Consider the following 14,538-nt stretch of genomic DNA (forward strand, 5'->3'; position numbering starts at 1 on the left):
CAACAGGTATCTCAAACTTAATGAAACCAAATGAGAATTCCTGATTCCCTGACCTCCCGTAAAACCTGCTCCATCAGCTTCCCACCTCTGGTTCCCATGGGTTCCCTAATCTCCTTTCTAGCCTCTAGAAGAGGCATCACCATCTTTCTACTTGCCCAGGGCAACAAATCTAGGAGTAGGAGTAAAAAAATTTGTTTCACTAGAAAACATCCTTCTGGGTTATCAGATTCTGGTCTTGTTTCCTGTCTCATGCAGTAGTCTCTTCTCTCTCCTGTAATGACAGTCTTCTAGCAGAAAATCTCTCCTTACCTGACACCAGAACTGTTTGTATTCGACAGGTTGACCTTGATTCCTTCCTTTGCTGTCAAACCCAGTTTGTCAGCAAATCCTGCATGCTCTACCTCCATAGACATCCCAAATTTATCCATTTCTTTCTCTCTCCCCACTGCCGCCCACCGGGCTCCTAAGCCACGGGTATCACTTGCCTGGACCTTGCTTACCCTAGGTTCTTGGCTTTTTCTTCACTTGCTCCCCGGTCACCTGCTGCCCCAGTCATCCACAATTCATTCACCAGAGGGTAGCCAAAAAGATCTCTTTAAATGCAAAGGGAAGGGATGCCTGGGTGGCTCAGTCGGTTAAGCGTCTGCCTTCGGCTCAGTTCATGATCTCAGAGTCCCGGGATCGAGTCCCGCATCGGGCTCCTTGCTCAGTGGGGAGCCTACTTCCCCCTGCTTGTGCTCTCTCACTCTCGCTCGTTCTCTCTCTCTGACAAATAAATAAATAAAATCTTTTAAAAAAATAATAATAAATTCAAAGAAAAAACTAATCTGGGAGGGGGCAGGCATTGATCGGTGCTAGGGGCGAGGAGGGGGGTTTGACTGAGAACGGGTATGGGGCGGTTTCTGCAAAGACGGTAACTGTATCCTAATAGGAGTTGGGGTCACATAGACGTATGCAGTTGTTGAAATGCATCTTGGGGCGCCTGGGTGGCTCAGTCATTAAGCGTCTGCCTTCGGCTCAGGTCATGATCCCAGAGTCCTGGGATCGAGCCCCGCATCTGGCTCCCTGCTCAGCGGGAAGCCTGCTTCTCCCTCTCCCACTCCCCCTGCTTGTGTTCCCTCTCTCACTGTGTGTCTCTCTCTGTCAAATAAATAAATAAAATCTTTAAAAAAAAATGCATCTTAAACGCACTTAAGATTTGTGCATTTCACCATATGTAAATTTACCTGGGGTTGGGGGGAAATGCCCTGTGAACAAATATTGAACTCTAGCAAATGATGCATGCTGTTGTGCTTAAGAGTGAAGTGTCCTGGCATCTGCCACTGTCTAAAATGCATCCAAATAATAATAATAATAATATGGATGGATGCGGTAAGATGAATAGGTAAGCAACACAGCAAGGATAGTAACATGTTATTGGTGGAATCTAGGTGGTGTCTACTGTATGTTTGAAAGTTTTCATAATAAAATGTTTAATGAAAGTAGAAAGGAAACTAAGTAACTATTCTGCTGAAAACTCCTGCACCTGCTTCCTTTTGCAGGAGAAATACAATGCTGATTGTTTTCCACGTCCCTGCATACCTCCCCGCTGACTTCATCTCGTACATTCAATCTTCGATGCAACAAATATTTACTGAGCACCTACTGTGTGCCCAGCACTGCTCTAGACACTGGGGCTAGAGCTTTGTACCAAACAGCATGGACCTGACATTGTAACTGTCTTCCTCCAACAGAGCTCATTGCCCTGGCAAACCTTTGAACAACTTGAGATTATCTTAATTTATGACTTCATTTGCATGTCAATATGAGCTCAGGGAAAGCAGAGCCCATCCCTCTTACTCATACCTGCATCTCCAGGCCTAGACAATCTTGTTTATAGTTGGACCTCCATAACGACTAGTTGAGAGAATATTCGCTAACATTTACTTGATAACTCGTTATCTACGCACCTGGCCCTGTTTGAAGTTGTTTGCACATGAACCCATTAATCCTGAAAACTATCCCCATTTTACAAGAGTTAACAGAGGCACCCAGAAGCTAGGCCGTGAACTCAAGCAGTCTAGCTTCAGACATCATGTTCCCAACCACTACAGGAAACTGCTAAGTGAAGGAATGATTCAATCATTCGGCATGGGCCGAGTTCAAATCCCAGCTCTGTGGCCCGGAGCCAACCGATTTATCTCCCTGAACCTCAGATTCTTTCTTGTTAAAGGTCAAGTCCTCCTCCTAGTTCATGGCGAGGATGAAGGATGCTGGAGGAAATTGGCTCCAAGACGAGCACACGCCCAACTCACACCCCGACAACCGTGAGCAGGGAGGTGGGAGCTGGGGAGGGCGGCGCCGGGTCACCGCTCCAGGCACGGGGTGTGGCCTCCTGGAGGCAAAGTCTCCGGCTTCCAGGTTCCTCCAGTGTGCTCACGCTCTACCTGGGGCCCCAGGCGCTGCCTCCGCCCCCCGAACCTGGGTGATCCGCTAGACAGCCGAGCCACAGCCGGTTCCCAAGCAGGCAGCCGCGGTGGTCTGCAGGAAAGAAATCCGGCGGCGGGGATATAATCCTGCCTGTAGGTAGCGGGAGGGGCTGGCGGCCCCGCCCGCCTCCCCTCCGCCAGATTTCGTCCAGAAGGAGCCGCCGGGCTCCCGGCCCCGACCCGCCCATAAGCGTGGAGCGTCTGGGAACCGCGCGGAGGAGCCGACCCGCGGCGACGGGGCTGCCGGCACCTGGACGGGGCTGCTGGTGCTGCGGCTGTTCTTGGTGCTGAAGCTGGCGCTGCCCCGGACCCGAGGCCACCTGCCCGCCGGGCCCACGCCGCTGCCGCTGCTGGTGAACCTCCTGCAGCTCCGGCCCGGGGCGCTGTAACTCGGGGCTCTTGCGGGTGAGGGGCCGCGGGGACGCCCTGTGCTGGGGCGGGGGGGCGGGGCAGGGCCGGGCGGGCGCGGGGGATGCCCAGGGAGAGAAAGCGGAGCGCCAGGGCACAGAGGCCCTGGGGTATCCTAGAGGAGGCGGGCCGAGGGTGCAAGGGCAGAGGGGCTAGGGGCGTTCTGGGGTGGGGCGGGAGCAGGACTCCAGAGCTGAGAAGGTCCAGTGGAACGGGGTGGGGGTAGGGGGGTCTGGGGAGAGAGGACCCTGGTGTGCTAGACTCGGGCTAGGAGGGGCAGAGACTTCTGCCCGCGGAATCCTGGAGAGGATGAGAACAGGGAAGGAAGCAGGATCCGGTGGCAGGGGTACCGGGCAGAGGGGCCCACAGAACCTGGGGAAGGTGATGGAAGGAGGGGATTAAAGCCAGAGGCAGGAGCCTTCTCGCAGAAGAGAAGCTGATGCTGGGATGCTGGGGGGTTTATCTCCCGGGGAGAGGTAGCTGGGGAGGGGCAGAGAAGAAAAGCGGGAGGGGTTGCTGGCAGGAGGGGGAGGCTTGGCTGGAGGGTTTCAGGTATATGTCTGCAGAATCCGGGCACCGGAGTTCTGTGGAGCTCAGCTAGGAGGGAGCTAGAAGTCCCCCGGGCAGCAGGGAAAGAAGGCAGAAAGGAAGGCTGAGTTCTAACCTTTGGGGCAGAAGGGGGAGGAAGAGGCCAGAGGTTCTCTGTCGAAAGGAGTCTGGGGGACTTCAGGACATGGGGAGGGGGGTGGGGGTCTTGGGGAAAGATGGGGCAGGTGCCCAGCAGTAGCTGCTCCAGAACTTGAGGGTTTAGCAGAGTGATAGAAAAGGGTGGCTGGTTTTGGGGTGGGGGAAGAGCTGAGGAACTGGGAGAGGCCAAAGTCTCAGCTGTCCATTTTTGCAGCCATATATCTGAGCTGGGGGTTAGGGGTGGTTCTTGGTTGTCCCAGGGTCCGAACTTGGGGCTCTGTAGGAGGTAAGGGGTTGGGGACTCTATGGGGAAGGGAACTGGGAGCCTGGTGCAAAAAGAGAACTGAACCTCCCAAGGGAGTTATTTCTGTCTGGGGGCGGGGGGAGGGGTTCCTCTTAGGTGCCTCATCCAGTGACGGGGCCATGATGGGGACACTTAGACCGAAAGAGGCAATAGCCTGCCGCACAGCATGCTCCCCTTCTCCCTCCCTGCCCCCAATTGAGTAAGAAGTACGGACCAGTGTTCACCGTGTACCTGGGACCCTGGTGGCGTGTGGCGGTCCTGGTCAGGCACGAGGCTGTGCAGGAGGCCCTGGGAGGTCAGGCTGAGGAGTTCAGTGGACGGGGGATGTTGGCGACGCTGGATGGGACCTTTGACAGCCATGGAGAGTCATGAGCAGAGCTAGGGACTGCTGGCTCCTTCGCTCAGAGCCTGCCACCGCTGACCAGTGTGACTTTTGTGCATGGCTTAGTGTCTCTGGGCCTGTTTTCCCCATCCATCAAATGGGGTCATAATAATGCTTATTACATAGAGTCATCCTGAGGATTCAATGAGGCCTGGGTGAGGTGTCGTGGTGTCCTCGCTGCTCCAGGTGAAGCCCCCAGGCCTGGGAGGGACAGGGAGAGCTTTCTAGGCACTGGGAATGGGTGGGACCACTTAATGTGTAGAAGCTATTCTCTGCTAAGCCTGAAAGTAGAAGCCTAGTGTTGGGGCCCCTGTCGGGACCCAGCCATGACCCCGAGCTTGTTGGCCAGTGGGGAGAAAGACCTATTACCAGGCTAGGATGGGGAAGGCAGAAGGGTCAGGGCCAGGCTAGGGGAAGTCCTGAACTGCTGGGACCAGAGGACGTGTCTGACCCAGCCTGTTCGGTGGGAGATGTCCAGGAAGTCTTGAAAGACGGTACGGGTTGCCTGGGCGACGACTCCTAGGATGAGCGGGAAGGGTGTTCCAGGCAGAGGAGTTAAAAAACCATGGAGGTGAGAGAAGAAGCATTCATTCGTTCAGTTGACAAATTTTTATCATGCCTGCCCCCATAGTGGTTACTGGGGACACAGAGGTGACCAAGACAGATGTGGTGTCCTGTCATACCGTAGGAGAGATGGACGTGTCATGGGACTGGAGGGAGGGAATAGGATTCTAAAATGAGAGGTACAGCGCTCAGAGCAGGACACAGGGGAACTGTACTGGCCCAGGTCAGGGGAGGGAGACAGGGAGGAATCAAGGAAGGCTTCTCGGAGGAGGTGACAATTGCAGTGAGACCTGAGGATGAATGGAGTTAGTTCATCAAGTATAGAGAGGTGAGTGGGGGGGATCCTGAAACCACTGAGGAAGTGAGAGGCCAATGCAATTGTAGCAGGATGAGTAACGAAGCTGGAGAAATGGGTCATGCAGGGCCTGAGTTACACCAGAGTGCTTAGCTTTGGGATTTTCTGGGGGCTATAGATGGAAGCAGGGAAGAAGTAAGTCAGAGCTAGAAGGATCCTCGGGTCGCTGTGCGGGAGCCCAGGGAGGGGACTGTGTTGTTCTGGGGCTGGGGGTGTGGGGAAGGGAGGGGGTGGTTGGAAGAGGCATCCAGGGCTCTGGCCAGGGGCCAGGGGCCAGTGGGCTGAGATAGGAAGGAAGAGAGCTGCTGAGGCCAGTTTGGGACATGGTGGGAGGGTGGGCAGGGGACACCCTGGAGGAGGCTTCCAGGAGGCCCCGAGGGGCCAGCATTATACATGTGAGACCCTGGGCTCAGAGAAGCAACGTTTTGTCCAGAGCAGACCCTTAGCTAAAGGAGGAAAATGTCAGTTCCATCCTCCTCTCTCCCGGTTCAGCTTCCAAATGACATGGGGCAGGGAACCCAATAGTACTCTGTAAATGTTGGGAAGGAGGGAGGGAGGGAGGGAGGGAGGGAGGAAGGAGGAAGGAAGGAGGAGAAGAAGGAAGGAGGAAGAGAGGGAGGGAGGAAGGAAGGAGGAGAGGAAGGAGGGAGGGAGGAAGGAAGGAAGGAAGAAGGAAGGGAAGGAGGGAGGGAGGAAGGGAGGGAGGAAGGAAGGGAGGGAGGGAGGAAGGGAGGGAGGGAGGAAGGGAGGGAGGGAGATGGATGGATGGATGAAGGAAGGAAGGAAGAAGAAGTCTTCACTCATCCGGGTTCACCACAGAACAGAGGGAGCCTGGATAATCCCAGTTACCAGCTTCTCAGGAGAATGTCACCCTCTGCCCCAAGGTTAGGCATTTACGGAGCACCTACTGAGTCCTCAACCCTGAGCTAGGCTGGAATGGACTCAGCACAGGGCCTGCAGAGTCCCTCTCGGGCACCTCACTGGGAAGAGGGAGTAGTCCTGGGGAATGGGGAGAGGGGCCAGTCCCTCCTTGAGTCTTGGCGACAGCTGCGGAGATTCACCCTGCTGGCCCTGCGGGACCTGGGCCCGGGAAAGCGAGAAGGCGAGGAGCTGATCCAGGCGGAAGCTCAGGATCTGGTGGAGACATTCCGGGGGACGGAAGGTCAGCAGGGTGGGGTGAGCCTGGGGTCCCCTGCGGCGTGCCTGAGTGGGCGGAGTCCGGGGCTGGGCTGAGGGCTCTGTTCACCCGCACCTCTGGCTCCTCTACCTTCCGTCTCTGTCCTCCTGTCTCCCCAGGGAACTCTGTGTCCCCAGTACTGTCACTTCACTCTTCCTGCTTCATTTCTTTCGCTATCCTTCTGTTTTTCTCTCCTGTGAAAGCCTGTCTCTGTCTTTGCCTCTCTCCTTGTCTCTCTCCCTATCTATCTTTTGCCCAGTCTTTCCCGGTCTGTCTCTCTTTCCATGTGTGTTTCTCTGTCTCTCCCTGTCTGTCTGTCTCTTTCCCCCTTGCCGTCTGTTTCTCTGTCTGTCTTTCTTTCCCTGTCTGTCTCTCTCAATGCCGCTCCAGCACAACCCTCCCCCCTGCCCTCTCCCCCTCAGGACGGCCCTTTGCTGGCTCAGGCCACCTCCAACATCATCTGCTCCCTCACCTTCTGCCTCCACTTCCCCTACGACGATGAGTTCCAGGCCGTGGTCCGGGTGGCTGGTGACACCATGCTGGGGGTCAGCTCCCTGTGGGGCCAGGTAAGTGGGCGGGACCCCTGTCCAGCCACCTTTTCCAGGTAACCCCCAGAGCACCCCTCCACGCTGGTGCAGGGCCAGGCCCCATGGGAACAGCTGCTCTTTCCGCACACCTGTGAGATGTTCTCCCGGCTCCTGAAGCCCTGCCGGACCCCCACACACAGCTCCTGGGCCACTTGAGCATCCTGGCCACCTTCCACTGTCCAGCAGGTGCAGTGACACAAGGAGAGCCTGGACACCTCAGCCCCCCCATGTGACATTGTGGATGCCTTCCTGCTGAAGATGGCAAAGGTAGGGGAAGGTCAGGCTTGGGGGGGGGGCCTCCTGAACGGGGCTGGTGGCCTGGCCAGCCCCTACTCAGGTATAGCTGGGAATCTGTCTGTTGTGTAGACGATCTCCAGAACTTTTTTCATCTGCTGAAACTGAAACTCTTGACTTGTTAAATAACAGCTCCCCAGTCCCCCTCCCCAGCCCCTGGCAACCACCTTTCTGTCTCTATGAGTTTTCCAACTCTCGGGACCCCATATAAGTGGAATCCTACAGTATTTATCCTTTTGCAACTGGCTTATTTCACTTAGCGTGATGTCCTCAAGGTCCATCCGTGTCATAGCGGGTGACGGCATTTCCTTCCTTTTTAAGGCTGAATCCTTATTCCGCTACATGGAATGGCTTATCCATTCATCCATCAGTGGACACTTGGGGCGCCTCCCCCTTTTGGCCGTTGTGAATAACGCTGCTGGGAACGTGGGTGTACAGATACCCCTTTGAGACCTTGCTTCCCGCTTGTTGGGGGACATGCCCAGAAATGGAATTGCTAGGGCACCTGGGTGGCTCAGTTGGTTAAGCGACTGCCTTCGGCTCAGGTCATGATCCTGGAGTCACAGGATCGAGTCCCGCATCGGGCTCCCTGCTCGGCAGGGAGTCTGCTTCTCCCTCTGACCCTCCCCCCTCTCATGCTCTCTCTCATTCTCTCTCTCAAATAAGTAAATAAAATCTTTAAAAAAAAAAAAAAAGAAATGGAATCGCTGGATCGTATGGTAATTCTAGTTTAATTTGTTAAGGGACCTGATACCATTCTCCATAGCAGCTGTACCATATGACAGCCTCACCGATGGGGACAGAGCTCCCGTTTGTCCACATCCTAACCACATGTCATTCTCTGTTTGTTTTTTATAGTGGCCATGCTCTTGCATTTTCAAAAACATTGCAGCCAAAGAGAACTAATATCAAGAGTCCACTTCCCCGCTTGCCCAAACATTTATACAAACCCCCTGATAAAGCTTGCTGTGTCGCACCCCAGGCATGGCTGGGCTGGGCCTCTATTATTCCCTGCAGCCTGAGTTCTCTGAGCCCCTCTGCCTGGTTTCTCCCAGGAGGAGCAGGACCCAAGCACAGAATTGACTGACAAGAACTTGCTGATAACAGTCATTTATCTGCTGTTCGCCGGGACGGTCACGGTCAGCACCACGGTCCGCTACACCCTCTTGCTTCTGCTGAAGTACCCTCAGGTCCAAGGTAGGAGGCTTTTGCACCAGCCAGCCCTGGGGACGGAAATGAGGGCTCAAGAGGAAAATGTTCAGGAGAAAGGAGGGCCTGAGCCAGAGCCTGGAAGCGAGAATGAGCCCGGCATCGGGGGTGTCTGAAGAGCGAGAAGTTGGGGGGCGGCTGGTGACAGTGTGAGGCTCAGTGAAGTGAGAAATGGGGCAGGAGACCTCTCAGGGCCTTGTCGCCTTGGTGGTACCTTGTATGCCTGATCCTGAGCAATGGGGAGCCATGGAAGGAGGCTGAGCAGGGGAGGGCAGGGTCAAATTGGCATTTTAGAAAAATCCTTTGGGCTGAAAGAGGTAAGGTGTGCAAGAGGATGCCAGGAGCCCAGGGAAGAGGACGGGATAGGGACCTGGGCAGGAGAGGACAGTCCTGGGCCAAGTGTGGGGAGGGAAGAGGGACCAGGTGGGCAAGTAGAGCATGACCCGGGAGGCCCAGGAGATAGGGGGATGGGGTACGGGGGGACCATGGGGCCACCCTGAGATGGGGACAGAGGAATGAGGAGCTGTTTCAGGGGAGACACTGAGGCCAGTTTGGGACAAGTGTGAAGAGCCTGGGGCCACGTGCAGGGAGGCATCCAGGAGACCACAGACCCCTAGTTCAGGACTGGAGATAACAAACTGGGGAACTTGCTCTCAGGGTCCTGGGTTCCAGCAGCATGTTGGGGATAGAGTTTTCTTAAAAGGGGGAGGACACCTGGCTGGCTCAGTTGATCAAGCATGTGACTCCTGATCCCGGGGTTGTGACTCTGAGGCCCACATTGGGTGTAGAGATTACTTAAAAAAAAAAAAAAAGCTGGGGTCATCAGGGCCCAGGCAGGAAGTAAAGCTGCGGGAGGGTATCTGGCTGAGAGGCAGAGCGGGGCTTGAGCTCCAGGGAAGCCCAGGATTTTGGGGTCAGGCAACTGCATTAAATGCTGTCAAGCCAGTGGGGTGGGCTGACCTGGAAGATGGGGCTTAGGGTCTGGTGGCCTCGGCGGGGAATGGAGCCCACTGTGACCAGTTCTCTGGGCCTCAGTTTCCTCATCTGGGAAATGGGGATGGATAATGGTACCCACCTCACAGGATTGCTGTGGGAATGCGCCCAGCACGAGGGACATCAGGGACCCAAGCTCAGCGAAGTCTGGGGGGACTCCTCCTCCCCACCTGCCAGCCCCCCCCCCCCAGCCACTGCCACTTGGAGAAGATGCAGATTCCCAGGGTAGAGTCGCAGGGCCCCCACCCCACCTCTGACCTCCCGTCCCCCTCTTCCTGGGTGCAGAGCTTGTGAGGGAGGAGCTGACCCGGCAGCTGGGGGCCGGCCGCGCACAGGTCCCGGGGGACCGAGCCCACCTCCCCTACACCGACGCCGTTCTGCACGAGGTGCAGCGGCTGCTGGCTCTGGTGCCCATGGGAGTGCCCCGCGCCCTCTTGAGGACCACCTGCTTCCGAGGGTGCACCCTGCCCCGGGTGGGCCTGCCCTCGGCCACACCCAGCGGCTGTCTCCGCCTCCCGCCTGAGTCTGTGGCTGGGTGTCCGACTTTTTCTGATTGTTGGTCTCTATCTCTCCTCTCTGACATCTCCTCTTTCTCCGTGTCCCTCTCTCTGCACCTCTGTCCCTCTGTCTTTCTTTCTGTGTGCCCTTCTCCTGCCTTTGACTCTGTCTCTGGCCCTCAGTTTCCCCATCTGTCCAACGGATATCCTAATTCTACCTCCTTCCAAGGTGGCTGGGACAATCACATGCCAGGGTTGACAGGTGACACACAGCGAAGCAATTTGAGAACTGAGGGCAGAAGGAGTCTCAAAATCAAATGAGTCCCCTTCCTTCCCTCCCTTCTTTCCGCCCCGCCCCCCGCTCCTGCCATCCATTAGAGAGCAACTCATCGCCAGCACCACCAGGGGGCGATGTCTGCCCGGAAACCCCAAGTGCCTTCCCGCAAGCGGCTCCCTCCTTGAGCTCCGTTGTAGAATCAGACCCTTAGCGGTTATGATCTGGTCCTGGTGTTTCCTCGCTGGGACCTTGGGCAAATCACTTCACCCCCTGCATCTCCCTCTACCCCTCTTCTAAATCGGGAACAGTAAGAGTATTAACTTGGGATCTCAAGGAACCTGCGAGATAATGCTTGCAAAACACCACCTCAGCTCTTGGTGCAGGGAGCTGGCGGTTCCCCCCAGGTTCCCCGATCCTGGCAGCGGCAACCATTGCTAACTCAGTGACTGTCGCCACTCTTGGTAATGATTACAGAACCACGGGCATCAATGACTTGAGCACTTGCTCTCCACCAGGTATTATTCTAAATGCTTCACGAACATAGTACCTTGTTTAATCTTTGGAGCAATCCTACACTATTATCATGCCCAATTTATAGGTGAGGAAACTGGCCTTGAAGGCTGAGAAGACTTGCCGGGGTCACCCAGCCTACAATGGTAGAGGCAGGATTTACACCCAGGGCTTATGCTTTAGCCACAGCTGTCTGCCTTATTTTAATAGCCGTAGCATGACCCTGTCTTCTCCTGGAGCCCCCCCTCCCCTTCCCAGCTCAGACCCTGCTAGCCATAGTCCCTGGCAAACGAGGTCCCTCTCCCTCGCATCTCCTCCACTGAACAGCCCTGGGATCACAGTCACTGATATCGGCTGCCACTCAGGGACCCGGGCGGGGGAGCCTTCACGGACAGCCCTCACCTACCCACCCTTGGCTTTACCTCTGGAAGAGCCCAGTGGGAAAGAGCTGGACCCGGGCCATGTGGCTTAGGACAGCCACAGATGGATCACAACACAGTTTAAAAACAACATGTAGGGGCGCCTGGGTGGCTCAGTCGTTAAGCGTCTGCCTTCCGCTTAGGTCATGATCCCAGGGTCCTGGGATTGAGCCCCGCATCGGGCTCCCTGCTTGGCGGGAAGCCTGCTTCTCCCTCTCCCACTTCCCCTGCTTGTGTTCCCTCTCTCGCTGTGTCTCTCTCTGTCAAATAAATAAATAAAATCTTTAAAAAAATAAAAAATAAAAAGAACTAGCCCCCTCCCAGGTCCAGATGCTACGTTGGGCAAGTTGTGTAAGTTTGGGGGACCTCAGTTTTCCCACCTTTCAAATGGGAATCATGTTAGAAATGGCTTCATAGATCTGTTAAAAAGATTTAGTGAGTTTGAGGGCATATTTGTGTGTGTGAGAGAGAGAGAGAGCAAGAAACATGTGCCTATTGCATAACAGAGAGTATATAGGAAATGCTTAATAAAGTGCCTGGCCCGTAATATGCCCTTGAAATACGCGGATGCCGTGATGCTTTGTGAACTGATGTCCCTCTTGTGTTGTGCCCTCGGGCCTGCACAGGGAAGAATATTTGTAATCTTATTATTGCTCCCCCTCAGGGCACTGAGGTCTTCCCCCTCCTCGGCTGTGTCCTGCATGATCCTGAGGTCTTCGGTCAGCCAGACGAATTCAATCCAGACCGATTCCTAGATGCGGACGGACGGTTCCAGAAGCAGGAGGCATTCTTGCCCTTCTCCTTAGGTACCTGCTGGGCCGGTCCTTGTTCACCTGCCGGTCCCTCCCCACGCCTGGGTGTGAGGAGGGCTGACCCAGTCCCATCTCCCTGTTCCCTCCAGGTAAGCGTGTCTGCCTCGGAGAGGGCCTGGCTCGGGCAGAACTCTTCCTCCTCCTCACCACCATCCTGCAGGCCTTCTCCCTGGAGAGCCCCTGCCCGCCGGGGGCCCTGAGCATCCAGCCAGCTGTCAGCGGCTTTTTCAACATCCCCCCAGCCTTCCAGCTGCAAGTCCAGCCCCACTAACCTCCCCACCTGTGTGCACCTGATGAAGGAGGGAGGGAGCCGTGAGGGGGGGTGGCCTCCTCATGGAGGTGGGCGTGCACATGGTTGTGTCTCCAGAGCCGGCAGCCACACTCATACACCTGTGTAGCTGTTCTAGAGTCGGTCACGCAGACGCTCGGCCGACATGTCCCCAGGGCCCCGCTCACTCAGCCCAGGCAGCTGTTGAGACACGCAGCCACGTACCTCATGCAGCCACGAGGGCCACGAGGCAGCTCTGCCACACAGGCTTTCTGGAGACACAGATTTAGCTCTTCTGGAATCACGATCACGGGCCCAGATAACACACCATCCCGTACACAACACAGCCCCCCTGGGTTCACAACCCACGTGTGGGAGTTCGGCCCCTTCCTTCACAAGCCACGGAAACAGCCACTGTGTTCAGGGCCCACGAGCCCTCTTCATCCAGCCACCTGCCAATTCTGGGAGCCTGGTGCAGAGGTGAACATGCCCCTTTCTGGGTCATGTCCCTGCACAGAGAGACCGTCCCTGTCTTCAGCCCCAACGTGGCCTCTCTCGTGCAGCACGTGACCATCGCCGTCTGCATGCCCCCAACCACCGAACCACACAGCCAGCCCACACATGACACCGTCCCATTCCCAAATATCCTCCCAGTGAGACACACCATTCCTGGGGAAGGGGGAGGGCACAGCCCCAGGCTCCTCCAGGCCTTCAGCCCTCAAGGACAACCCTTTCCAAGCACCTTGATCCTCAAATTCTCCCAAATATAAATATACGTCCAGCGTGCAATTGTGCACACAGCCCTGGGAACCAAGTAAACTTGGACACACGGGGACCCTCTGATCAGAAAAACACCTCCCCCTCCTGCTTATGTAACCGTGTTACAAGTCTCCCCAGCCTGCCCCCACCCCCCACACACACACTGACCCACCTCCCGTCCTCAAGTCCCAGTTAGACCTGGTGGAAGGGGCTAGATGACCAAGGAGGGACCTCATTCCAACTCCCTGTGTCAGGCAAGAGGCCAGCTCTGACGTCCTTGTGACTCGAAGGTCCCCATTTTGCAATAAAAGCTCATTTCTGGCCCCCGGTCTGGCCCATGGCAGGGCCTGGTGTGCCTGTGACAGTGTCCGTCATTGTGAGTTAAGGGGTGGGGATGGGGGGTCCGCCCCTCCCTCGAGGCTGGGCGGGAGCTAAAAATCAGGGCCCCCGCCCACCCTGGCTGTTGACATCAGTACCAGATGTGGAGGTGGGGGGAGGGGGGCCTGTGCTGGGCCTCACTTCCGGTGAGGCTGATGTGGGGAGGGGGCTGTGGGCAGGGAGAAGGTAGCCGGCAGAGCTGCGGGCCTGGGGTGGGCTGGGGAGGGGGAGGAGGGTGCCCACCCAGAGAAAGCCTGCAGGTGACGCTCCTGATCCAGGCCCTAGGAACTCTCCCAATCTGAAACTGCTGGAGCACGATTCCTAACCCAGCTCTGTGTCTTCCACAGGCTCTTTTCCTCCTGCCTTCGCTCCACAAGGAAAGCAGACACATCTTTTTATTTGTCAATTACCTACCTAGTAAGGAAGTTTTCAAGCATGCAAAAGTAGAGAGCCTAGTACAGTGAACCCCTGTGCCCATCACCTGGCCGCACTCGATAGCCTGTCAACTTTCTGCCAGTTTCATTCCTGCTATCACTCTCATAATTGTTTTTATTTTATTTTTTTAAGTTTTTTTTTTTTAGCTTTTATTTTTTTTTTTAAGATTTTTTTTTTTTTTTTAAGATTTTTAATTTATTTATCTGAGAGAGAGAATGGGAGACAGAGAACATGAGAGGGGGAGGATCAGAGGGAGAAGCAGACTCCCCGCTGAGCGGGGAGTCCGATGCGGGACTCGATCCCGGGACTCCAGGATCATGACCTGAGCCGAAGGCAGTTGCTTAACCAACTGAGCCACCCAGGCGCCCCATTTTTAGCTTTTATTTTTAATCTCTCCGCCTAACGTGGGGCTCAAACTCAAAACCCCGAGATCAAGGGTCGCACGCTCCACCCACTAAGCCGGCCAGGCGCCCCTGTTTTGTTTTTTTTTTTTTAAGATTTTATTTATTTATTTGACAGAAAGACAGCGAGAGAGAGAGGGAACACAAGCAGGGGGAGTGGGAGAGGGAGAAGCAGGCTTCCCACTGAGCAGGGAGCCCGATGCGGGGCTCGATCCCAGGACCCTGGGACCATGACCTGAGCTGAAGGCAGACGCTTAACGGCTGAGCCACCCAGGCGCCCCTGTTTTTGTTTTAAAGCAAATCCCAGGGGCACCTGGGTGGCTCAGTCAGTTAAGCGTCGCCTCTTGGTTTTGG

The 14,538-nt window shown here is 55.7% G+C and overlaps 1 protein-coding gene across 1 annotated transcript; it reads left to right on the forward strand.

Annotated features, from left to right (window-relative positions):
- Positions 1–2,249: 2,249 nt before the first annotated feature.
- Positions 2,250–13,337, forward strand: LOC118537542 (cytochrome P450 2S1). Its single transcript, XM_078063571.1, is given in 13 exon segments — positions 2,250–2,306; positions 2,570–2,856; positions 4,047–4,232; positions 4,316–4,328; positions 6,099–6,344; positions 6,768–6,911; positions 7,005–7,050; positions 7,053–7,105; positions 7,107–7,199; positions 8,282–8,423; positions 9,714–9,901; positions 11,796–11,937; positions 12,033–13,337. Coding segments are annotated over 13 exon segments (1,779 nt in total). The 3' UTR covers positions 12,215–13,337.
- The last annotated feature ends 1,201 nt before the right edge of the window (positions 13,338–14,538 follow it).

The sequence above is a fragment of the Halichoerus grypus genome, chromosome 15, assembly GCF_964656455.1.
Source record: "Halichoerus grypus chromosome 15, mHalGry1.hap1.1, whole genome shotgun sequence".
Taxonomy (NCBI): domain Eukaryota; kingdom Metazoa; phylum Chordata; class Mammalia; order Carnivora; family Phocidae; genus Halichoerus; species Halichoerus grypus.